Source organism: Orcinus orca, chromosome 4, assembly GCF_937001465.1.
Source record: "Orcinus orca chromosome 4, mOrcOrc1.1, whole genome shotgun sequence".
NCBI lineage: Eukaryota > Metazoa > Chordata > Mammalia > Artiodactyla > Delphinidae > Orcinus > Orcinus orca.
Genome location: NC_064562.1, coordinates 36,527,187 through 36,554,138, shown reverse-complemented (window position 1 = coordinate 36,554,138; position 26,952 = coordinate 36,527,187). Strand labels below are relative to the sequence as shown.

At 38.3% G+C, this 26,952-nt stretch overlaps 1 protein-coding gene across 4 annotated transcripts in view; it reads left to right on the top strand.

Moving 5' to 3' along the window:
* Positions 1 to 382: 382 nt before the first annotated feature.
* TLL1 (tolloid like 1) overlaps positions 383 to 26,952 on the top strand; it is a 261,887-nt gene continuing 235,317 nt past the window's right edge. For 2 of the 4 annotated variants that reach the window (XR_007476996.1, XM_049709068.1), the window contains exon 1: positions 383 to 1,792. Coding sequence is in view for 3 of the 4 variants with exons in the window: in XM_049709068.1 (XP_049565025.1) it covers positions 1,624 to 1,792 (169 nt within the window). In the remaining variant the exon portion in view is untranslated. The remainder of the gene's footprint in view (positions 1,793 to 26,952) is intronic. The other 2 variants (XM_049709066.1, XM_049709067.1) reach the window with 2 other exon arrangements.

Below are 26,952 nucleotides of genomic sequence, written 5' to 3'. Positions count from 1 at the left end.
GGTTGCCTTCATATTTCCCTCTAGATGAGATTGTATGTTGATGGTAACTCAGAAAAGGGGGAGACATTTAGAAGTCAAATTAAGATGTAAAGGCAACAGAATATTTTTTACAAGTCACTGCTAAAGTGACAGTTCAAGACTTAGTTGGAAAAGAGAAGGCTCCCAATCATGAGTCCTTTAAACTTGGGGGAGGAGAAGTCCTCTCACCTATTTTGGAAACTACTTGCAGATGTAGGGAAACCTCTGAATTGCTCACAACAGGGGTTTTGCAGAGATTTCCTCTGATTTTTTTTCCTCCCCAATTTCCCACAGCCTGTGTTTGTCCTGCGTCTGCTAGGCTGACATGTGGTTTACCTCTCTAATCCTGCTGCCAGGTTTTACACACTCTCCTCCGAAGTAAAACAACTGAAGCCAGAGGATACTGAGTAACTCTGGGCATGGGCGCCAGAGCTGTCACAGAAAATTTGCTTCCCAAGCGTTCCTTCCAACTTCCCTTCCTGAGCCCGCGTGAGCCACAGCGCAGCCCTTGGCGAGGTCTTCGCGTTTCCTGCTGCTGCAATCTGTAACTGGATTTTGGAATTTTTTTAACTGCAGTTCTGAGGATCTTAGTTCGTAGCACAACTTTGTTGGTTGGGGGACTTTGAAAGCAGTTTCCTTACCTCGGTCGCGGGGGCCCAGGCACTTTTCCTCCCCTTCGGGCTGCACCGAGGCGAAGGCAGCAAAGGGGAGTCGCAAGCTCCTTGTGTATTGGGGGGGAGAGGAGGTTTGAGCCGAGTTGTCACCATCCCTCGCCCACCCCCGGTCTGGCGTTCTCGGTTGGCACGTACATCATCTATTAACTACTGTTCCTGGACGCAGTGCATGATATATTCATTTTTATCTTTAGTAAATTATAAATGGAATTCTCGGCGCGCTCGTCTGTCTGCTCGTGTAGGGCTACCGAAAGGAGGCGGAGAGGAGGCTGTGGCCCGGATCCTGACCCTGATTGTATGAATAAGTAAGCAGGATGCAAGTGATTGGGTTAGATGCTGTGAAGATTTTTTTCTTTTCTTTTCTTTTCTTTTCTTTTTTTTTTTTTTTTTTAAGTTAGGAAGAGGGTAAAAAGACAGCCGGGGTGGGGGGGGGGAGAAGGCAAACAGTGCATCCCCAAATCCTCCCACTTTCGCCCTTCTCGCAGCCAGTTGCCGTGCTGCTTCTGCGGCTTTTAAGGTCTGGCGGCGCAGGGATGTCTGCCCCCCACCCGCGACCGCGGTCCCCACTTTCAGCTCAGACGCGTTGATGTGCAGAAGGGTCTCGTCCTCCCAGGGCGGCGCCGGGTCTTGGGTGCGGGACACGCGCGGGGCCTGAGCCCGGGGACCTGGGAGCCTGAGCCCGGGAGCCTGAGCCTGGGGCAGCCGAGCCGTTGAGCCGCAGGAAGGACGGCCGCGGGGAGGCAGCCTGGCCGCGCGCCCGCCCGGACCCGCTCCGTACCTGCCCCCGCCCGCCACCTAGCCCGCGCCGGGGGACAGGCCGCCCAGCCCTTTCTCGGCCCGACGGCGCCCCATGTCCCCAGACACCTGAGCGCCGGCCGCGCCGAGGAGCCTCCCACGAGGACAGCCACCGGGGCCCTTCCTCGCGAGGAAGATGGGGCTGGAGACGCTTTCCCTGGGGATGCTCGCGTGGCTGGTGGCCACGGGGGCTGTCCTCTGCGCGGAGCTGGGGGTCTGCGCCGGCCTCGACTATGACTACACTTTCGGTGGCAACGGAGAGGAAGAGGCGGAGGCGCTGGACTACAAGGATCCGTGCAAAGCCGGTGAGTGCCCTCTCGGGGCGAGACAGCGGGGGCGCGGCTGGCGCTGGGAGGGCGCCGGGTCTCACCTGTCTCTTTCCCACCCCCTCCCCACCCCGAGGGGCCGCGCCGCCTCCTTTGCCGCAGCTCTGCGCCGGCGGGACCGGGTGCCAAGCTCTGTCTCCGAGTTTGGGGACCTCCTGGAGTTCCTACACCCCACCCCCACCCCCGCCCCGGCGTGGCGTGACGAGCCGCGGACGCAGCAGCCAGGGCTCTGAGTCCAGCGCCCGCGGCCCGGCGCTTCTCTGGCGGCGCCGCCCTGCTGCCGGGCGCCCGCTATCCCGCGCTTGGGCGGGTGGACTTCACGTCGGGACACCTTCGCCCCCTCTCGGCCAGGGTCCTGTGTGCGTCCCAGGCGACAAGGGGATGGCGACGTCCTCCAAAGCTCCCCCGCTGAATGGATTCAGCGCATTTGCCCATTTCAAGAAACCCTAAAAACACTTCCAAGTTGCCGTCCCATTCAAACTCGTTTCTCGCCCCCACACCCTGTTTGCACCCTTAGACCTGCGGTGGGACCGAGACGCCCCGCCCGGCCCTTCTCCCGCCGCCTGAGGTCAGAGTCACACGCCCTGGCCCCGGGCTCTGTTCCACTTAGGTGAGGCCAAGGTGAACCTGGGTTGGTGGACCCACCATTCACTTTGCGAGGAAAGTGATCACGAGGGTCCTGGGGCCGATTAGGTGAGTGTCTGTAAACAGAAGCACGTTCTGCCGCATCTCAAGAGGAAGGGAGGGCAAAATCCCCAAAGTAGCATTGCCGCTCCGATTCTGTGCGGATGGTCTGCCTGCGATGTCTTCCTTTCCTTAGCGAGGTAAACCTCTTTTGACCTCTCTTGGGCCTGAAGTTAGGAAAGATGTACGCAAATGAAGGAAAATGCTGGAAATTCCCTTGTTAACTTGTACCTTTGATGGCACATTGTTCTGACAAGGAGGGTATGTTTGTGACAGGGAGCATATGTGTTCGCGTTGTCAGATCTTTCCTGGTGCACTCTTACTGCGCGTACTTCTTCAAAACTTGGAGTAGCTTAGCAGAAATACGTCAGTCTGGAATTCAGAATTCTGATTTAATTCAATTTTGCTTATAAGTTTCCTCATCACCTTTAACACTCAGTCTATCCCACCAGAAGTTTCCTAGGCCTTCCTTGATAGTTTAGAGGACAAGACACATTTCTGCTGTGGTTGGGCAGCCAGAACTCAGTATACAACTCCCTTAAACCTACTTTTTATTGAGAAATTTGTTTTGAATAATGTTTGCAACTGGGTGGAAATTGAGGGTTTTCTTGTTTTAGGAAAGGTAGAAATGAAGTATATTATTTCTAAAGATTGTCTACGAAAACACCTATTCTGATGCTCTGTTGTGTGAAAGATTCAGCCAGCTACCAATATAAGAAAATCAGGGCTTATCTATACATTGATCTGATTTCAGGAAAATAAATGTAGTTTTCTATACACATTAAAGTAAAAGCTTATGTTTTAAAAAATCATTAACTTCAAATATGCATATATTATAAGAAGTATCAAAAGTTAGCTAATTCATTTTCAGAAATTATGTTGTTTCAGGCTTATCTTAACATTAGAAATTGTATAGAAGAAGGTTCTGTGAACATGTGTGTTTTTCTATTTAAGAGTGCAATTTTACAATTTAGTTGTACCATGTGTATTGAAACACACCTCAAGCATAAATGTCTATTTTCCTCAGCACATAAACATCCAGGCAAGATAAAAACAACAACAACAACAACAACAACCTTAAGAGCATTTACTTTTATTTTTCCTTTACTACTGGTTTATTTTATTTTATTTATTTATTTATTTAGGTTTATTTTTGAACAGAGCTGTTGAGGATAAAACAGCAATAAAACCAAATTTGTATGGATTATTATTCTAATCTTATTTCTTCCCAATTTTTGAGTACAAGAGGCAAACCTGTACATGTGTGTAATGAAAGAGATATAAGAATGGCCCAAGTGGAAGACTGAGAAGTATGGCCAAAATCTGAGATCACTTTTAAATGATCAACCCTGCTTTTTTAACTTAGTGAAATGAAAAGCTTTAATTTACCATCTTGGCTAAAGAGTAGCAAAATCTTAGTCCCTCTTTTTGGCACTGTATAAGACAAATAAAAGTAATAACAGGGAAAAATTAAATAGTGCATTGAAATCCCAAACAAGAGCCAAAAAAAGGTCACTAAAATAAGAAAGATGAAGACAGATATGTGAAAGATAGCCAAAAAGCAAGAGGGGGTGCTCTCCAGACTCCAGGATACCTTTGATCTGCCCTTCCCCAAGAGCAGAGTGGAGGGCATGGCCCACTGAATAAGGTGCCCTTCTCTAACAGGGGTCCTAAGGTTCCTGAAACTATATGGTGGCTTGATGTCATAGTGACTAGCATAGCTTTATGGTTTCAGAGCACTTTGAGTACATTATTTCAGCTCAATGCACAGCCCACATAGTGGAATTTGTTAATGTTACCATTACCCAAATAGGAAAACAGTTGCTCCATGAGCTCAAACCCATTTGTTAACGTTACCCAGAACTTGATTCCAAGTCTCCTTGCTCAAAGTCTGCTTGTATTAAACAATTACACTGTATTCTTAGCTGGCCTTTTGGAGGCCTTCCTTGAAATGCAAACAACAGAAATTTGTCCAGGTTTATCTGAGTCTAAACTAATAGAAGTGCAGTTACTTTCATTAACTGATATGAATGAAATGACTAAGAACATAATTTCATCTTTTCTAAATACAGTGAGAATATAAAGTCCTTGAGGACAGAGATCATAACTGATTTTTAATGTTTATCACAGGGATGCATTAACATTGTTAGATATCTGGAAAGTTCTCAATACTTTCTCATATCTATAGACTATTAATATTGATCTTCATCCCTCATTTACATCTCATTCTAACCAAGATCAAATATTACCAAAGGAGAAATATTACTTGTTAAAATTATGCCATCCTTAATATATTTGTGAAACAGTATAACTTGTATGCCTTTCAAAACTCTGATTTGAAGTTCATGAAACTATAGGACAGAAAGGAAGAATTTGTGTTAATTTAACTTTGCTTTAGAAAGAAATTTTTGATATAAATAGAAGTAGGTAAGTCAGTGTAGCACAGCCTCAGATGTAATTTGTATAGCCAAATCCATTAGGACAGAAAAGAGGTAATTGATCTCTATATATAAACAGACACAAAGATGCAGATAATTCAAAGGAATGTCTGTCTTGCACATTAAGGTGTCAGCACAATACATAGTCAACTGAATTTGCAATCAGATTTCTCTTACTTTCTCTAGTTCAAAAGGGTCCTGTGGGATACTGAGAAGCTGATGCTGCAGGAGGTCATTCCAGAACAGAGACTGAGGTGTCCTGTTTCATTGCTGTACTGTACCAGTAGATGTTAATCTGCATATCTGTGAATATCTGTGAAGAGCCTGGGCAAATTCAGTGTGCAAATTAATCTCTCAGATTTGTCTATAGATTACCTGGAAAAGCAGACACCTGATAAACCAACTCTGTGTTCTCTCCCTACTCCCTACCCGCTTCCTTCCTCCCTCCCTCCCTCCCCAAACCTTCCTCCCTTCTTTTCTCCTTTTGTATTTAAGGGGGTATCAGGAAAGCACAGGCAATTGGAAATATAATATCTAAAGAGGAAGAATGAATAAATTAGAATTTTGAATGATGAATAGAGGCTGATAAGACTGATAAGGAAGGGTATCTTTATCCTCTCAAACAAGTGTGAAAACTCTGAAAAAAAGACTTCCCTACCTTTAATCTTCTGAGTAAATGGTTTATTTTTCTTGAAAAACATCCAAGCATGATTAAAGGTCAGTGACTTGCAAGGTTAAATCTGTCTTTAGAGTGGCATATGCAAGCTTGTTTATATAGAAATAGGCTTTTGGTATCCTAAATGATTATTCTTCCTGCTTTTCTTTATAACCAGTGTCCTAATGTCCTAGTATACTAATTCTTAGGGAAATTTTCATAAATTTATAATCTCTCAGTAAGATCTTATCATTTTTTGGTTCTCAGTGTTGTACTTTCTAGCTTCATTGGCAGCCTCCCAGGTATGGCATTTTAGAATTTGATGTTTAACCCTATGTCTACTTTATTCCATCATAATATTTAATATCCAAACAAATATTTACTGCCTGGCACCTCTTTAGGTTGCCAAACCCTCATGTTAAAAATGTATTTCATAAAGCTGCTTCTCTTAGCTAGTCTCTTCTGTTTTAGTTTTCATTCCTCAGATCTTGATTTTTTTTTTCTCCTCCTGCCTCTAGTGCCAACTCAGAAGTGGTCAAAATACAGTTTTTGCAAAAGGGATGGATAAGAATTCTGTAGAGTTGAATTCTATTCATCATTTGCCAATAGTAATTCTTTAGCCCTTGTCCTGAGGGCCTACATTGATTTTTTTGGTCCACCAATGGCAGTTACTGATATTAGTTAGGAATAAGATAGATTGTTTTTTCTTAAATATATCCTCTCAGTCTAAGATGGCTCTAAAGCTCCTTTTTGTTTGCTTGTTTACACAGTCTCCTGAGATCTTCCCACTTTTTGTCTCTGAAGAGGGTAGTGTGCTTTACAAATTCAAAATTTAACTGGCATCCCTTCTGTGAGGTAGTTCCTGTAATAATTCATGGAACTTTTATGGTTTCCCTTCAAGTAGGTGCTCTTTGAGCCCTCCTTTCTCTGTTTAGGCCTCCTTAGCCCACAGCAGAACAGTTAAAAGTGGGTAAGAGCTAGTGAAGACTTTTTGAGAAAGTTAATATATAATTCCACAACTTTTCCTCTTGCCCTCATGATGGCTCACTTTTCTACAAAAGTCTAATATATACCATATATAGTTTCTTCTACAGAAAACATATTTTCTTCCCCCATTGTGTATGTATGAATCTGATTTTTGTACATCTTAGCAACTTTCCCTGATTTAAAATTTAGACTCACTTGTTTGTAGTTACCACTATATTCTTTGTAAACCTTAAGAATATTAGTCACATTAATGATCCTTTAGGCCTCTCAATCAGTGAGTGTACTGGACAGGGGTTACCCTTCAATGTTCCTAGAACTCAGGTAGATAGTATCAGATGCTAGTGATTTACTATCATTAATTTTTTTCTTTTTAGACTGTTATCTATTGTTTCTAATAGTATATTAGCACCATCTGCTTAAAATGTTTAAAACTAGGACCTTCCCTAAGCTTTTCTAACAATGCTTGGAAAAGATAGAGGCAAATAATCCATTTAAAATGCAACCTTGCACATCCTGCTGGGACCATCTGGTGTCTGGGGAGGTGGGGGAAGGGAGCTCCGCTGCTCCCCCAAACTGTAAGGAAGGCCCCCGCCCACAGCATTTTGAGCCCACAGTGAGTCCTGGGCTAGGCCAGGGCTCAGGTGCCTGGCCAGATTCCTGGGGATATGAGATTTCCTCTACTAGGGGAATTTTGAGGACCCTTACAGCTCTTTTATGTTCCAAGATCTGGAATTAATCATGGACTTATCCTTCCTAAATTAAGGTGTAGAGAGTTCTCTCCCCAACCCTGGATACAATAGAATGATTTAGCAATGTGGCTTCGGTGGTTTATTTCCTTTAGTTATCTATTGAAGAACGCTACGAGAGGAGGAACATTAAAAATATAATTTTAACTCAAAGCTATGAAATAAATTGCATAGAATGTGTTCTTTCTCAGAAATCAGAAGTGGGGGCTCCTTGCTTATTTATTTAGTTCTTGACAACATCAGCCCTGAAAGTGGGATATTGACTATTAAATTTTGAGACATTGTGGGCTGGCTAATGGAATGCTTGCTTTGTCAGCTCCTTACAAAATGTGTACTAATCCTGCCAAGCTGCATTTGTATTAAGAAGTATCGTAAATTAGGTGTTAACTGAAATTCAGAAAGTGAACCAATGAGGTGTTTGTCTTAATCAGCTCTTCTCCTGCAACTTACATTTATAGTTCAACCTAAAATATTTGCTATTGACCATATTAAAAAAAACACAAAACTTCTCAAATGGTAATAGTTCCAAAAAGTTGAAAGCATGGTCAGAAGTGTTTCTAAATATACTACTTTTCCCAAAACTAAATCTAATTTTATGTATTAATATGCTACTAAAGCATTCATGTCAATGTTTGAAAATGACATTTCAACAATTTCTAACACACTACCCCATTTTACAAATCAGGGAGTCATTACGGAGGTGGAGACACAAAGCATGTATTTACTATCAGTGTCTTCTGTGTTGATGAACTTCCTATTGATGACACTTAATTTGTGTGATGAGGGAGGAGGATGTGGATAGTTTTTGTATTCCTTACATTTCTCACTTTTGTTAAATTTCAGCACATGGATTGTGTGCCACGGGGGCACCTCGAATGGCCCCTAGGCTGGTGGTTGATATCAGCAGGTTTGGAGTTCTCTTTCTCCATGAGTGGATTTGGAGTGTTTATTAAGATAATCCCGGCCCTTGTGCAGCACTGGAACCACCTTGGCCTTAGTTCAGTCAATTGACTATCCTGAAAGGATGGAGCTCCATTCCTCTACCCTGATCTTTCTGATCCAAATGCCTAGTAGTTGAAGTTTATGGTTTTGTGTTTTGTACTCAGATTTTTGTGTTATTAAGTATCCCTCACTGCATGAAAGTTAAATACCAGGGAAGAGCATCATGCAGAACTAGAAAAGAGCCAAATGGAGAAATTTCCAGAGAATAAATCCTTGGACTCCATATACCTCACATATCTAGGAATTGCCTTCATGACTCATGTCAAAGTAACATAGCTCATATTTTTACATTGTAAAAAGTCTCATGTCTTCACCATACCCTTATCAATTAACATTATTGTTAACCCATTTGGACACATGAGGAAACTGAAACTCAGAAGGATCCAGTGTCTGGTCTGCCATCCCAGTTGATAAACAGTGAGAACTTGACCCCAGGTTTGGTCTGTGATGCCTCTCTTTTTATGAATCTCCTTTGCTGGCTCTCCAGTCAGTACAAAGGTATTAAGACTGGCAATTGAAGTGATGGTATTTGTGCCATGTGCAATCATCCACTGTGATTTTCTTTAGTGAGGGTACATCTTGCCTTCAACGTTCTTGCATTTTATAAGCCATATACTGTACTGTCAGAGTAAGGCCAATACTTACTTTCAATTGTATGGAATATTGGGCAGGCCCTACTCCCTTTCAAGAGGGTATTTCTTAAGTGTAGAGTCACAAATGAAATACCTCAACTACGTGTAAGACAAATGAAAATGAATACGACTAATTCTAATAGAGATATATTTGAGTGCAAAGTAGTCTAGGGGAGAAACTGCTATATGTTGCCCCAAGTATATAAATTGTGACAGCAGGCTCTCCATGTTGTTTAAGGTGGGGGTTGAATCGGATTTGAGTAGAATTCAGTCATTAGTGTCTTGTTCCTGGCACAGGCCCTGGCGTTTTATGTGGTACCCATTAAATTGTTTCACATTTTAGATTGCTCTCTGAGTATTCATTGAATTCCTGCTTATGAGCCCATAAAGAGTGTGAAGAACATCCTTTCAAATGCAGGCTGTTCAGGAAAGTGGTTTACAGTGTACATTATATATGTAAATGATGTGTGAATGCCGTTGAGAAAATAAATATGCTGTAAGAAAGTACCTAAATAACTTTATCTTTTCAATTCCAACTTGTCTAAAAGCCCTCAGGTCAAAAACTTGAAAGCTTCGACGGCTCATAGAGTTAACTAAACTTCTTGGAACTCCAGTCTGGTTTCCTAAGAGTAGGAAGTCTGGCACATTCAAAATATATAGTATGTGTAATATTTACTATATTACAGTTTCTTAGAAGAAAACATATTACTGTTAGCAAATTATCATGTTGTCTAGGAGGAAGATTTTCTGCTTGTACTTTTTCTCTAACAAATGATTAAGAATGAAACTGGTAAAACAGTTTTTCTAACCCTAAGAACAAGGGGAGGTTTTCCTTTCATATTTACTTTTTAGTCCCAGGAGAAGAAATAATATATATTTGGATCTCCATGAAGTGTGGCCTGCAGGCAGTCATCAGGGGAAGAATAATTAGGATTTGCCACCTGGAATGGGTAACAGAAGTAATGACCTTAAAATCAGGGGTCTTGTGTTGCATTATATTTCTATGCGCAAAGAGATTGTGAGCAGTTTTCTGGGGGAACAAGTGACCAAGAATTAAATGCAGAAAGAAGATTCTGATTATAGGATATACCTCCCGTGTGTCCCAGGATTTAAATGTTTATAATAAGAACAGATTTCTCGTGTATATGAAGGTGGAATGGAGCATCATACACAAAGCTGTATGCTTCATAAACAAGTATCCTTTAATACCCCTTATTTCTGTATTGCATGGTACCTGTAGCTTAGTGCTTTATGATAACATGTGTTATGTTACCCAATGATAGAATCAGAATTTGAATCCAGAATTCTGGATTCCATGTGCTGCCATGATGTTTCTTCCTTTTTCTTCTTCTCCCTCTTCTTCTTCTTCCTCTCCCTCTCACCTTCCTCCTCCTCCTTCTTTTTCTTCTTCTTTTGGTATGAGGGCTTTTTTGCGACTTGGGGATGGCTTCAAAAATCATTTTCTTGGGCCTCCCTGGTGGCGCAGTGGTTGGGAGTCCGCCTGCCGATGCAGGGGACACAGGTTCGTGCCCTGGTCTGGGAGGATCCCACATGCCGCGGAGCGGCTGGGCCCGTGAGCCATGGCCGTTGAGCCTGCGCGTCCGGAGCCTGTGCTCCGCAACGAGAGAGGCCACGGCAGAGAGAGGCCCGCGTACCGCAAAAAAAAAAAAAAAAAAAAAAGTACGTGGTTACCTTTTTCTTTGTTTACAAATTAGGAGAAGCAAAAGCAAATGATAAAACAGATGAAATGAATATCTAGTTTTTTTTACTTACACTATTCTACCGTGGTTTCAAAAAGCAAATGTAAATTTTTCTTTCTTTACATAATTCTAAGTGGGTAGTGGTATGTCAATTGGAAAACAAACTGGACTGGTAGTTAAGAAATGTAATTTCTACTATTGGTTCTGCTGTTGTATTTTCACGTAACCTTGGGGACGTCCCTTCATTTTTCTTTACCTTAGTCTCTGAGACTTAGAAATCTCTAAGCCTGTTCAAGTCCCAAAGTTTTCAGAATCCTGGTTTCTCTGACATCAGAACAAGAGCTCTTCTGATGTGGTACCAAGAAATCTCAGGGCCAGTGACTCACACTCTCCACTCAGAGGAAAGGGAAGATTTTACACCTCTTCAGTGGTCAGTCTTGATAAAGCCTGAGGTTTCTCATGGTTCCAAGCAAATCATGACAGCCACCAGGTTGCAGCTGCTATAGGTTGTGCAGTTCCTTGACTTGACTTTGCCAAAACTGGCCTTGAAACCAATTTATGCATAATTTCTCACTGCTCTTTTCCAACCTCAGTCCATCAGTAAAAATCTGCCAGAGTAGTGACAAGTTATGTGGGCATCACATATGTGCTTATCAGAGCATGTTAGTCTCACAACAGCATCAGAATTGAGTGTTGTTCAGTCAGATTTGTATGTTGCATGAGCAGAACATGGCCAGTGGATGGAAAAAATCCAATTCTTTCAAGTTTTATATCAATATTCGTAATGGAAAGAACAAGAAATTTAGGCAAGGAAATTGCAGGAAAGTTTTTCTGGCTCTAAGCATTTTTACTAAATACACGACATATTAAAAGACACATTATATTAATCACTTATATCTATCCTTGAAAACATTCTTCCACTTGGCACAAGAGGATGATGCTAATTATCTTCATAAAATTCAACTTCTCAGACCTCCAGTTTACTGAATTGCCTAGTAAGAGACTACTCTTTTCATCATAAGTTAACTTATGTATATATATTTTTAATGAAGAGTCTCAATTCTCAACCAAGTCTTTACCAAAGGAAGTTTTCATTCTTGAGCTTTTATAATAGTAAAGAACGAACTCCAATAGAAATTAATAGCATGAATCTAGGTACTGTAGTTTAAAGAGCACTGGATATTGTGCCAGGAGACCTAGATGTAAGTCTTGACTCTTCTGTGTTTAATTACATTATCTTGGTCTACTTACTGAACATTTCTGAACCTAAATTCTCTCATTTGTAACATGGGGATAGTGACACTTAGTCCATAAAACATGTAAGGGCAAAATGCACAAGGTCTTGGTAAACTGTGATGCACCATACAGATGCAAATTAACACAACCAGTATTTTGCAACTGATATGTTTCAGGAAGATGCTTGAAACAAATAAGGTGTGTTCCCTTATAGTAAGGATTTCAGTATCTGCCAGAAAAAAAGCAACATGTGTTTCAATTATCAATATGAATGTGTAATAAACAAAATACTGTGGTAACACAGAGGAAGGAATTCATTAATTATATTTGGAATAGAGAAGGCTTGTAAGGGAAGGTGGCATTTGAACCGAATCTTGAAGTCTTGTAGTATTTTCCTGGAGAAAATGTGGTGTAAAACTTTAGAATCAAATAACTAAATAAAAATTGAAGTTGTGAAGATTCATGGACTTTTATGAAAGGACAGTAAGTGGTAAATAATCTAATGTGGGTAGGGTATGTTAGGGTTTGTGCTTTGGCAAGAAATGATTCTGTTAGGTGCAATGTAAAGGATCTTTAATGCCTAACTAAGGGGTGTGAATTTGATCCCCTTGGCAGTGGGGTGGGGACTTACTGAAGTTTTGAAGCAGGTCATTGGCTTGATAACAGCCAGATTTTTTTAAAGATAAGTGAGGATGTGAAGGATGGTCAGATATAGTTGATGTAGGAAGTAAGGAGCAAGTGGGAGGAGGGAAACATGCTGGAGTAAGAGTAGAGGCAAGTGTTGATGAGTGCTTTCATATGCACTGTGTCAGCAGTTGTAGAAAAGAGGGGTTCTATTTAAAAGACCAGTCAACAAGTGGATAACCTTGGGGTGGAGGTCGAGAGATATAAAGAAAAGGAAGAGTTCAAGATGATGTCTTCGTGGCTGCCTACGTGAGTGGCGTGAGAAACTGGTACAGATGAGCCACGTAAGAAACAGGATAAAAAACGCATTTGTGTTTTGTAAAGCAAGTAAGTTTGGATCTCTTTGAGTTGCACAAAATTTTTGATGTTTGTTATGCAGATCTTGGCCTGCTGTTGTTCTTTAGGAGTAGATTGGTTATATCTGAGCTTTTGTATTCTGTATTAACTTTGAAATCAACTCATCATGTCCCACTGTTTGGATTTAGATGAGAATTGCATTGAATCTATGGGTTAGATTGAATTACTATGATTAAATCTATGAATTACTTTACAGAGAATTATTTTTATGATATTGAGTCTTCTAATCCACGGGTATGGTATATATCTGCATGTTTAGGCATGTTCTTTAATACTCTTAATATTTTTATCTCTAAAGTTTCTTTCTTCATGTTTGATAGACTTATTCACATATATTTTCTACTTTTGATGACATTTTGATATACAATTTTATAAAATTTCTCTTTTAAGTCATTTGCTGCTCTTGTGTAGAAATGTATTAGATTTTTGATGTAGTTAATTTTTATCCAAAATCTTTTCCAGTCTCTTATAAATTTTAATAATTTATCTGTATATTTTTCACATAGGTAATCAAATCATCTGAAATAAAAGTGTAGCTTTGTTTCTTCATTTACAATTCCTGTGCTTTTAGTTTAATTTAATTTATCTTACCTTATGTGCTGATAGTCTTCCAGTGTTACATAGAAGTGATAACTGAGAACTAGTTTACTCTGTTCCCAGTTTTAAAGAGAATGCTTTCAATTATTTATCAATTATGCTACTTGGTGTCTTTTTAAAAAATAGGTACCTTTTGTCAGATTAAGGATTTCTGCCTTTCCTGAGATGATATAATTATCCTCATTTCACCTTTTAATGTGGTAAATTAGAATAATTGATCTACTAATATTAACCCACTTTGTATTTCTGAGATGAACCCAATTTGATCACAAGCTATCATTCTTTTCATATCCCTATATTCAATTTGTTGATATTTAGTTTGGAATTTTTGTTTTATGGTCAGTAGTTAAACTGGCCTGAAACTTTTCTTCTTCTATTGTTCTTGTTAGGTTTTAGTGTCAAGGTATGTTTGCCTTATAAACACTCTGGAACAGTTTGTGGAAGATTGGAATTATTTGTTCCTTTTAATGTATTGAAAGAGTTTCTCTTTGTTTCTGTTGGGTGTCTGGGAGTACTAACAATTCAGGACAAGTTTAAACTAAATTTTCTGCTTAAGTTTATTGGACTACCATGGTAATATAAATTTATAATGCAAAGCTACTTTGGGGGTGATTTTTGCTTATGAGATTTCAGAGGATATTAGCTTTTCTCCATTCTACTTAGGTTCAAGCTTTCAGAAAATCAGTTTTTGTGAAGTTACCTGGGGTGCTATGAGTCCCAAATTTGGGAGTCCCAGATTTTTGAGAGCTTATTCTATTATTCTTTTCAGCTTGGGTGGACCTTGGACTGTGTCTTCTGTCCTCTGAGCCCTGCTTGACAACAAAATTCAGTAGCCATGTCAACCAAGCTTGGCACATGCCCTCAGTTGAGGGGTGGCTTTATTTAGTCTTCTGCTTATCTGTCTGGATTCCCTCCTTCGCTCAGCCATGAAAATGTTTTACTCATGTTGTCATACATTCAGGGAGATTTTTAAAAGCATTTTATCTAGCGTTTTTAGTTATGTAGGAAGCTCAGCCCCATAGTACCTAGTTTGTCATTTTGGCAGAAACAGCAGTTTTTAAAAGGGACTTTAAAAGTTAAAAAGAACTTTAAAATATTAAACATCATCAGGACATTTCCTTCTAGATCTTAAAAATTATGATGATTAAATGGTTTTATTTAAAAACTTATTTATCATTGTTTATTACATATAACCATAGGTCTTCTATAAGAATATACCATATGTCTACTTTGGTTAATTGGTAATTTCATAATGATCGAGGCACCATTTGTTTTATCTGACCTTTCAGGATAGCTATGCACAAGAACTCCGGAAGTTTCATGAATTTTGTGTGACGACTTCATTGTAAATGTAAACTTTTTTTTTTTTTCTTTTTGCTGTATGCGGGCCTCTCACTGTTTTGGCCTCTCCTGTTGCAGAGCACAGGCTCCAGACACGCAGGCTCAGCGGCCATGGCTCATGGGCCCAGCTGATCCGTGGCATGTGGGATCTTCCCGGACCGGGGCACGAACCCACGTCCCCTGCATCGGCAGGCGGACTCTCAACCACTGCGCCACCAGGGAAGCCCAATGTAAACATTTTTATACCCTTCACTTGAAAGGATTCAATTCAGATTTCACAGGGGAAGAACATCCATATGTAAGTCAAACTAGCCATTGTGATTTGCAAGGGAAAGATGCACTGCTTGAATGAAGCAGTGTACAAGTTATCTGCACTGACTTGCTGCCTTTAGGCAAATTTGATTACTCTAATCTTGCAGGATTATGCTTTTCTTAAACTTTCCGGTGAGGTAGATTGGGAATCTGTTTCTACATCTTTTGATATTTAATGTATCTGTTTTACCAATTTTGAAAAAATAGAGAAGCAACCCACCATCATTCGATATCTTCAATTTTTAAAAAAATTAATAAAGTTTTTTATTTAAAATAAGAATAACTTCTTTGGGGCTTCCCTGGTGGCGCTAGTGGTTGAGAGTCCGCCTGCCGATGCAGGGGACACGGGTTCGTGCCCCGGTCCGGGAGGATCCCACATGCCGCGGAGCGGCTGGGCCCGTGAGCCATGGCCGCTGAGCCTGCGCGTCCGGAGCCTGTGCAAGAGTAACTTCTTTAACCTCTTCTCATATGACTATTCAAAGCTTTAATAATACAATTTTAACCTCAATTGAAATGTACTCATTCAAACCTTCCTGTATTGCCTTTTTAGTTACAGGACCTCAAATGAAATCTTATTAAGTCATAGAAATGTAGCTCTGAATGTACTTTTAGAGGTTATAACCTCAAACTCCTCATATTAGAGACACTATAATATTTTGAAGTCCTAACCAATCCCAGTTATTATGCTTAACCTATTTTGGAGGAGATTATGCAAATCGATGAAGTTGGTGGTGGTGACTTGTGTATATGAAAAGAGGTAGATTAGAAAGGTCACTGCCATACACTGTGTCATTCACTGATTCGTTATTGTTTCCTGAAAATATGCCGTTAATGATTGCTTTGAATTAAGCACTGCTCTTTCTATGCCTCTTTTCTTTTAACACAAATACTCTTTGCTGGGTAAATGTTAAGTCATTAACATGAAAATCATTAATGTGAAAGATCAGACCTGTTTCATAAACATACTAGGAACACAGAAAATAAGAAGGTGGAGAAAGCAGGTCTGAGGACAACCCTAGCCTACTTTACCACTTTGCTTTTGGGTAGCTCCTAGTCTGGGTACTCCAATGACTCTCTTGCCGTTTAAATTTTTGCATTCCTTATATTGGTGCCTCTGCATTATGCTCAGTCATTCTTAGTCAGCCTTGATCTGGGTTGCGGTTATAGAGATTTTTCTTCTCTAAAAGAAAGTTTTAGAGATTTCATCTTTAAGACGGTAGCCATTTCCCTCAACTTCATTCTTTCTTTTAACTCCAAATTGTATTTGTCATTTTAAGTCATTAGTGAGCATGTAAGCTAGTACTGAGTTTTTGAGCGAGACTATCACTTGATAGTCTTATAAACTTCCATAGAATGATAAGTTTTAAAGTGCTTTTTTAGTAGGTTTTCTAAATGAGTGTTCACTACTTAAATAAAATTTGATCCAAATTTAATGATAATATTTCTTGATATGGGACTGACTAAAATCTTGCTAAATTCAAGCTGTGTAAATTTCTACTTCTGGACAGGATGGAGTAACAGGGACCAGATTATCACTGTGCCTAAAACTGTACAAAATATAAGGAACAATAGTTCCCAAGACATTGGGGATCAGGCAACAAAGGAGAGTGGTCGTTGGGAAATAGGAAATAAGTGAGGTGAGCCCTATGACTGCCCCAGCTTACTATGTATACAACAGGGTTGGAGAATCCAGGCAGAGACCAGAAGTTTCCCTGTTGAGGAGATGGAGCTGGGAGTCCAGAATCCAAAGAAGCTAGAGTTTATGAGGCAAAGTACCAGAGAGGAGAGAGCTGCATGGAGAAAATTGTGGAGACCTGCAGAGAATTCCCAGCAATGTCCAACCTGAATACTCAGCAGACTAGTGATTAGTGCATATATGTAAAAAGACTACCCAATACTCAGGAAATAACTACCCAAAAGGATAAGAGAGAAAAATCCTTGGAGCTCACACAGAGCTGGTAATAATGCTCTGTTGTCACCCAGGAGAGTGGAAAAACCTCATAATTTACTGGACATCAGATAGAATCTGAGAAGAGTTTTTCCGCAGTATTGGGAATAGCTCTAGCCTAAACACTGCTCTGGTCCTACCTAACAAAGCTTGAAAAAAAGATCAGAAAAGATCCAAGTAATTTAACTGCTTCCCAGAATAAAACACAAGAGTATTTATAGGAATATAAAGATATCCAGCAACCAACAAGTTAAAATTCAATCAGCATTGCTTCTGGCATCAAATCAATGTTGCAGCATTGTTTTAAGAGGCAAAAAAAGAAAAAAAATATGGAAACAATGAGAATGTCTAACATTAGGAAAATGGTTGACTAAAATATGTTATATCCTTAGTAAAAAATAAAATGAAGATATTGAAAAGAATTAGTTAAAGCATATATGTGTTGATTCAGCTCTCTAAATCAACACATATATGCTTTAACTAATTCTCTATATTCATGAGTTAATGAATGAAAAATAAAAGCAAGCTTCAAAAAAAACCCACAAAAATTATATATTTTGTCTATATATTGTTTACATATGAAAAATAGAAAAAGTTATGGAAGAACACATACCAGGTTGTTAATATTTGTTACCTGAGGAAATGGAATAGGCATAGGGTGTAGAGACTATATAATTTTTTCTTTCATATAATTGAATTGTTTTATTTGTAAGATAAGCATAAAGTACTTTGTAATTTTTCAAGCCTTAAAATATTTAATAGGAAAAAATAATGACAAAGACTATGTAGGGATATTAAATATTTTTATAATATAAAATGACAGTATGGAAATATTAGTTGACTATATGCTTTCAGTACAACTGTAAAAATGGGATAAGCATGTAAAAGATAAAGACTAGTAAGAACTCGAGAGGTTTTTTTTAAGGAATGCTAGATTTATGTATACTTCCCCCCTTTGTTATGTCTGAATGTTTGTGAGCAATAATAATGATAGTTCTATTATGTAAAGTATGTAAAATATAGATGGAAGTGGATGAAGTGTAAATGAGAAAACAAAAATGAAAGTTATTAGCATGGAAAGCTTATAAATCATTTTGCTTTTTCAATTTCCCCAAACTTTATGTAATGTTGTAATGTATTTATAATAAAGTAACTCAAAATCCAACTGGGCTTGCAAAGAACTACAAAAATATAATTCACAATGAGGAGGAAAATCAGTCAAATAAAAGTGTCTCAGAAATGATACAGATGATGGAACTAGTAAACAAAGACATTAAACTAAATATTATAATGTTATTTCATATGTTCAATAAGCTAGAAGAAAGATTTAAAAAATAATTTTTAGACATGAAGAATATTAAAAAAGGCCCAAATCAAATTTCTAGAAATGAAATATCCAACATTTGAAATTTACAATATACTGAATGGTATTACCAACAGATTGTACATTGCAGGAGAAAAAATTAGTAAACTTGAACACAATACAAGAAACTATGCAAGATGGAGCACAAAGAGAAGAGACTTTAAAGCACAATAGAGTATCAGTGAGCTGTGGGACAATGTTAAGTGGCTTAGTGTGCAAGTAACTGGAGTTTCTGAAGGAGAAGAGGTAAATGGGGGTGGGGTGGGAGAGAACAAAGTCTAGAAAACTATTTGAAGAAATAATACCTGAAAATTTCTAAATCTGATGAAAACAGTAAATGTGTAAATGCAATAATCTAAATAAATCCCATGTACAAAAAGCACAAAAAAATCTGTACTATGTCACATAATATTTCTTAAATCCAGTGATAAAGAGAAGATGTTAAAGAAACGAGAGTAAAGAACACATGACAGAGGAACATACAAAGGAATTACAGTTTACCCTTGAACAACTTGGGGGTAAGGGCACTGACCCCAAACAGTTGAACATCTGAGTACTGCTATCTGTTCCTCAAAAACAAAGGAATTGATAAATGACTCATCCAAGGGAAGGAGACTGAATCATTTTGGATAGAATCAAGACTCAAATCCTAGTTTTTTTGATTCCACATATTGTGATCTCTAATTGAACACAAACTTTCCTCGACACTTAGTTAATTTAAATATCTGTAAAATGAAAATACAGGCACTATGTTTATTGAAAAAAATCCATGCATGAGTGGATCCTGGCACTTCAAACCTGTGTTGTTCAAGGGTCAACTGTATATAAGGAGGAGCAAGGATAAGAATGACAGCAGATTTCTCATTGTAAGCAATGTAATCTAGTAGATGGTAGAGCAACATCTTCAAAATACTGAAAGAAAAACAGTGTAAACTTAGACTTCTTTACCTAGTAAAAACATCTGTCAAGAAATGAAGGCGAAATACTTTTTCAAAAGCTGAAATAATTTATCCCTATCCAACTGACCCTACAAAAAATGTTAAAAGAAGTCCTTCATATACAATGGAATGTTAGCCATAAAAAGGAATGAAATCTTGCCATTTGCGACAAGGATGGACCTTGAGGGATAAGTGAAATGTCAGACAGTGAAAGACAAATGATGCATGATTTCACTTATCTGTGGAACCTAAAAAACAAGTGAACAAACAATAAAACAGAAACATAGTTATAGATACAGAGAACAGACAGGTGGTTGCCAGAGGGGAGGGGGTGTGAGGGGAGGAAAGAAATAGGTGAGGGAGATTAAGAGGTACAGAATTCCAGTTGCAAAATAAGTGAGTCACAGGTATGAAATATACAGCATGAGGTATATATTCAATAATTATGTAATACCATTGTATGGTGACAGCTTGTAACCAGACTTATTGTGGTGATCAATTTGAAATGTATAGAAATATCTAATCACTTTGTTGTATACCAGGAACGAACATAGTGTTATAGGTCAGTTATACTTCAAAACCAAACAGACTCAGGGCTTCCCTGGTGGCGCAGTGGTCGAGAGTCCGCCTGTCGATGCAGGGGACACGGGTTCGTACCCCAGTCCGGGAAGATCTCACATGCCGCGGAGCGGCTGGGCCCGTGAGCCATGGCCGCTGAGCCTACGCGTCCGGAGTCTGTGCTCCGCAACGGGAGAGGCCGCAACAGTGAGAGGCCTGCGTACCGCAAAAAACAAACAAACAAACAAACAAAAAAAACAAACAGACTCATAGAAAGAGAGATCAGATTTGTGGTTACCAGAGGCAAGGTGTAGGGGGAAGTGAAATTGGATGAAGGCAGTCAAAAGGTACAATGAATTCTACAAAATATTTAAGGAAAGAAACCCACCAATTTTCTAATTTTACACAAAATTTTCCAGGGAACTGAAGAAAAATCATATGATCATTTCAATATGTGAAAAAAAAATCATCATGACTAAAAACTTAGCAAACTTAAGTTTGCTAAGAATATAATGGAAGTTCCTTAATTTAATATACATTACCTACAAAAAATCTATAGCAAATATATCTAATAGGGAACTGTTGAATCCTTTTCCTCTAACATTGGGAATGAGGCAAGGATGCCCACTATAACCACTTCTATTCAGATTGTACTGGAGCTCCTGGCTAGTGCGCTAAAGCAAGAAAAATAAAAGACATAAAGATTAGAAAGGAAGATATAAACATAAATGTCATTAGTAGTCAAGAAAATATGAAGTAAACCCACACTTACTAGAAGGACTAAAAAGAAAAACCCAATACTGAATGGGAGACTGTGGAGCCACTGAAATTCTCATACAATGCTGGTAAGATATAATCACTTTGTAACCCACTTAGCAATACTACTGAGGGTGACCATCACACACCCCACAACTCAGCAATCCTACTCCTAGGTATGTGCCCAACACAAATGCTTATATAGGTTTACCAAAAGGCATGTACAATAACATTCATTTCATAAAAGCACTATTTGTAATAGTTCAAACTGGAAACAAAACAAATGCCATTAACAAAAGAAAGATAAATTGTAGTATATTCACATGATTTGATACTACACATAGATGAGAAGAAATGCCCCACAATGCATACAAAAATGTGGATGGATTCCACAAACATTATACTTAGGAGAATAAACGAGACACAAGAAAGAAAAAAAAAAAAAGAGTACAAATTTCCAGTTAGAACATAAATAAGTACTAGGCATGTAATGTACAACAAGGTAAGTATAATTAATACTGCTGTATATTATATATGAAAGTTGTTAAGAGAGTTAAGAAAGGTCTCATCACAAGGAAAAATATATTTTTTCTATTTAATTTTGTATCTATATGAGATGATGGATGTTCATATTCTGATCAACATTTTATGATGTAAGTCAAATCATTATGCTGCACACCTTAAACTTATATAGTGCTATATATCAATTGTACCTCAATAAAACTGGATGAAAATATAAGTCCTCCAAGTAGATGGCAAATGACAAGAGATGAAGATCTGAATATACTCAAAAGAATAAAAAGCATGGGAAATGGTAACTACATTGCTAAATGAAGACTTTCTCTTTCATTATTTAAAACTTTCCTTCTGCCCTATATTATGTGTCTGATTTCACAAAGGATTTGATGTACTAAATTCTCCTGTTTAATGTGACTTTCCATACTCCATTTAGTTCTTATCTTCTGGGCCATATCCACCTTGTCATCTTCTCCCAGTTGTCTTCCTGTTCACTGGCAAACACTGCTTGCACCCCCTCCCTCCCTAGATTAAACACGCACACACCTACTTTTATAGAGGTGAGAGTTGGTTAAAATTAGCATCAAATACAACTTTGAAGGAGTCATGGAATAATTATGAGTGATAAATATTAGAAACATTTAGGATTAGGAGCTGAAATGAAGATAGTATCTCAATGTGTTAAAACCAATTTTATGATTCCTAATCTGTTTTCTAAAAGCATCATCAGTTGCTTTTATGACTCATTCCTCAGTCGCTCACCAATGAGAGATCCCACAGATGTCCAGTGAGGCAGGTACCCACGTTATAGTCTAAGAATAATTCTGCTTGTGTTTTTAGAATAATAATGCCACAGCTCATTTCTAGGATAGGAGCAGTTTTCTGAACATTATGGTCCAGGAATCAGAAAACTGCTGACTTGTTTTTGTAAATAAAAGTTTTATTAAAAAAAGGTTTTATTGGAACACAAGCCATTTCTTTTACATCTTGTCTATGGCTGCTTTCACGCTACGACTGTGGAATTGAGTAGTTGCAACCACTAGAGTCGCAAGCCTTCTTGCAAACCTAAATTATTTACTCTCTTTAAGAAAATGTTTGCTGACTCCTATAGTTAATTAAAATTAATAGCAGCAAACACAGAACTTACTACGTGCCAGGTTATTTTAATATATTAATTAAAATATTAATTCTAATATACTTAAAAATCATATGAGGTAGGTTCTCTTACAATACTTATTTAACTGAGGAAACTGAGGCGCAGAGTGGTTAAGTAATTTGTCCTTAGTCACAAAGCTACTAAGTAGTAGGGCCAGGATTTGAACAAAGGTGGCTTGACTCCAAAGTCTGGGCTTTTAACAGCTTGTCTCATACTGCTGCTCCAATTGAAGAAATAAAGGAAATACAGAATTTTGAAAAATTTGAGCATGTGGAATACATGGTGAATTTATGGTGGACAGCCAGCCAATTTAGGTGAAAATCAGGGAATTATTTTAATTATAAGAAAGAAGATAAGAGATATTTAATTAGTTCTGGATTAATTACTGCAGTTTCTTCAGGCTTATTCATGAAAGAATAATTGTGAGAGGAGCCAATTTTTAAAAAATTGTAAGTTACTTTTTTGAATTAGGCCTGTATCTCAGTACAGTAATTTTACAGGACAGTAGACTCAGGCTCCTTTTATCAGCTTCTTCATTTCTCGATTTTGTTTTTCTGATTCAGTGTCATATCCGTGGAACTGTTTCACAGAGAAATCAAAATCATTTCCAAAATTTAGTTTCCTAACTTTGAGTTTTCTTTAAACCTGTTTTATATCTTCTGCATCAGTGTAGTACAGAAATCAGTAAACATTTATTCCAGTAATTTTTGCAACTAAAACTTGTGAAACGAAACAGGTTCGAGAGATTCTGACAGCTTGCTTATTTTTCTTGAAGCTACTTGAGTTTGGATTTTTGACACAGTGGCCTCAAAAAAGTTTAAAAATTATAAGCGTACAATTTGGTAACTGTTTCTCCTTATGGAGATTATGCTTGTGACCAGAGTTTAGAGTTATGTTTTTATATTAAAAAAACATTATGCCACAGCTTAATCCATTTTTGGACTCTAGGGCCATAATAGTTCTTTCAATATGCAAAGCATGAGTTTTTTTCATCATGAGGTGTTAAAGCAATTCCTGTTTATCGTATCAAACAGCCACAAAAACGTGTTCATTTCCTTTTAGTAGGTACCTGCAGAATATATGAGGAATTAAAGAGTATTTTGTGGAGAGTGTCATATCCTGCAAAGAGACTATAGTCTGGTAGGGAGTAGTAGAAAAAAGTATACAGATGATCGTAATAAAAAAATGCAGAAGTAAGGTCAACTTCACATAAGACACTATAAACTTGTGATAAGTTAAACAGCTTTAAAATATTGAAATACTTGTTCAGGAAAGTATAAAATATATTATATATATATATATAAGTTGATATGGAAGATAACAAACCTTTGCCACAAACAATCTTATAGGACTTGAAAAGGAAGAGATACTCTTTTACTAGTTCACCTTTGCACTGCTTTACAAAAAGGTGGAACTGGGTTTTAGGTAGATAGGAAGGATTAGATTATAATAATACTAAATATTTCTATAGCACTTAATTTTTTAAATGCTTTTTTTTATCTAATCTGATTTTGTAACAACTTAATAGAACAAGTAGTATTGTTATTCTAATTTTTAAAGTAATTTGAAACCAAGAGGGGTTCAGTGACTTCTGTGTACACAGCTGGTATGTGGTGGAAGTACTATTCACACCCAGGTCTTCCAGCTCTGAATCCTCTTAAGTTCTGTATTGTACTACCCCTTAAAGAGAAGAGTGGAAAGCACAAAACTAGAGTCAGTCTGCCTGGGATTCAGGGAAAGGAGGTTGGAAATTAGGCTGGGAGGCAGAGAGGGTCTAGATTCTGAAGCTCCTTAAATACCTGAGAATAGATTTGAAGTGGGAGCAGGGAAAGAGAAGATGAGTGGACCATTGTAGGACAGACATGATTGTGGCACAGACCAGGGTATTAGTAATTAGGTTGGAGGGAAGTGTTTAGATTCATTTTGAATATAGAGCCAACTGGATGCCTGGGGTTTTGAGAGGAAGAGAGAGTCAAAAATGATTCCGAAGCTTAAAACTTGAGCAACTAGAAGAATACAATTATGGGGAACACTGAGAGATGAGCAGGTCAGAGTTGAGTTTTAGATGTTTGCACTTGTGGAATAAAGATGCCAATTACACATCCAAGTGGTGGTGTCAAATGGGCAGTTGCAACACTTGAGTCTGGAGTTCAGTGGAAAGTCTAGGCTGGAGATAGGAATTTGGAAGCCATCAGAATGTGTATAGTGTTTATAGTGGTGAGATTGAGTGACATCACTAGAGGAATGATTGTAGATAAGAGGTCTGAGAACTTAGTTCTAGGGTGCTCCAGCATTCTGAGTTCTTGGAGATAAGAAGGAACCAGTATGGGGCTTGAGACTAATGCAGTTGCTTTGGAATAATAATAATAAAAACAGAAAAGAGGCTGCTGGATGTGGGAAGAGCTCCAAAGGCATGTTGATCTGTAACTTAAGAACGACATGGAGAAATTTTTTTCTAGACCATGCTATGGGCCTAATGATAATGTTAGGCAATGAATACTTCAAGGAAAGTTCATCCTTAAACACTGTATTGATTAAATATTTTTATTTATTGTATGAAGCAATGTTTATTTAGTTGTCATAATAACAGAGTAAGAAGTAAATAATAGGAATAATGACTCCCTATTATTCATTTTTAACGTGAGGAAACTGGTATCAGAGAAGATGAGTTGCTTGTAGTTTTACAGTTAATAATAGCACTTTTTTTGGTTATTAAAGTCAAGTCAATTTTCAATACCTATTATAGCCCATGCTGCTAATTTTCTAGAGTGATGTGTTTTATAAGAAGGAACCAATTAGAGACCAGAGCAAAGTAGAGAAAAGTGATTGATGTTAAGGAAAATAACAGAACATTTAGAACAAAGCGAGATGATCTACAAGGACACAAAGAATCATGGTGTGGTGAAAAAGCACTAGACTGAGAATTAGGAAATTTGGAGACCAGTCCTGGCTGTTTAACTTTCTGGAAGCCTTGAAACTAATTTCTGAGAGTTCTGTATGTTGCTGAGGGCCTGACTTTCATGTAGGAAAGGATTTGCAGGCACGTTAAAAAGGTCTGGGAGGACACACCTATCAAGGAGTTACTTCTGCGGAGAAGATAGAGCTTGGAAGGGCAAAGCAAAAGGAGACAATTTCCTCTATGGTGTTGTTTGATTAATTTACAATGAACACGTATTACTTAAGTTTCATCAAAAATAAAAATGGTAAAATACTGTAAGACAAAATTCAATTCAGCAATTTCTAGACATCAGTAGAAAGATGTAGTTCATACCCATTTGATCTCTAAGTTTCTCCTGTAAAATGAGGCAGCTTGACTAGAGCCCCCAAAACCAATTCCAGCTCTAGCATCCTGGGGTCCTATGGAGAGCACAAATGTTAACATCTGGGGCCTTTTCCTCACTACTAGATAAAAAAGAAACTGAACTAATATATTCATGAAAATCGGGTAACCAAAACGCTGTGGTTCACCAAAATGCTGAACTTGTAATGTGGATCTATACTGTTATTTAGTAAAACAATACATTATTTCATATAACCATAATAATCACTTGAAATAGTTGCTGTTATTATCACCTGTCATCTAATTTTACATATGAGGACATTGGGGCTTATCAAGATTAACTGACATGCCCATGGTCACACAGCTGCTAAGTGACGAAACCCAAGCCTGAGTCCTGCACCTGAAAGCTTAACCATGAAACAGTCTGATCTCAGTTTTTTAGGGGGTGTACACCTTCCTTGATGTGGAGAAGTAATGATTTATTTTAGTTTACAGAGTGGGAAAACCAGTTAGCTTGGTTTTTGTCAAGTAGCTCATTTCTGAACCCGCTTTCTTTCAAGTTAATTTTTCAAGTTAACTCAGTTAACTGCTCACATCTCTTTCCTGTGCCTAACATTTTATAACTCTACCCTCATTCTTCAGACATAAATTGCACTGCCCAAACTTTAATTTGTGTTTCTGAAACACAAATCCCTTCAAATTTATGTCTGTTTAATGTGACAGTATTTATTTTTTCTACAGAAAAGTTAAAGGTTTTCTTTAAAATGATATCATCTCTGAATTCAGAGCATTAGATAATAGACTTTATGTTGGCAGCACTGCTTGCCCCCTTCAACAGCCTACAGACCCACACATCCAGCTGACTATCTTCCTGGTCCTAATACACTGTCTTACTCAGATCTCCAGCTTGAGTCTGTGACTTCATTTCTCTCTTAACTCTTGGACATAGAGCACTCCCAGGTCTGACCCACTTCTCTGCAACTTCCTAATTCTCATTCCAAAACGATTTGGTTTGTCAACTGTTCTGTTTTCCTGCTCAGTTTCTATGACCTATGTGAACAGCTCTCAGACCTATCAGAGCATCAGAATCACCCAAAGAAATGTTTAAATTACAGATTCCAAAGTACATATCAGAAGTGCTAAATCAGTTGCTTGAGTTGAGAGCTGGAAATCTATATTGAAAAGAATTGCTTTCATGCATAGCCAAACAGGGAATTCCTGCTCATGTGATATCTTTACCTGAAACAGGTGTC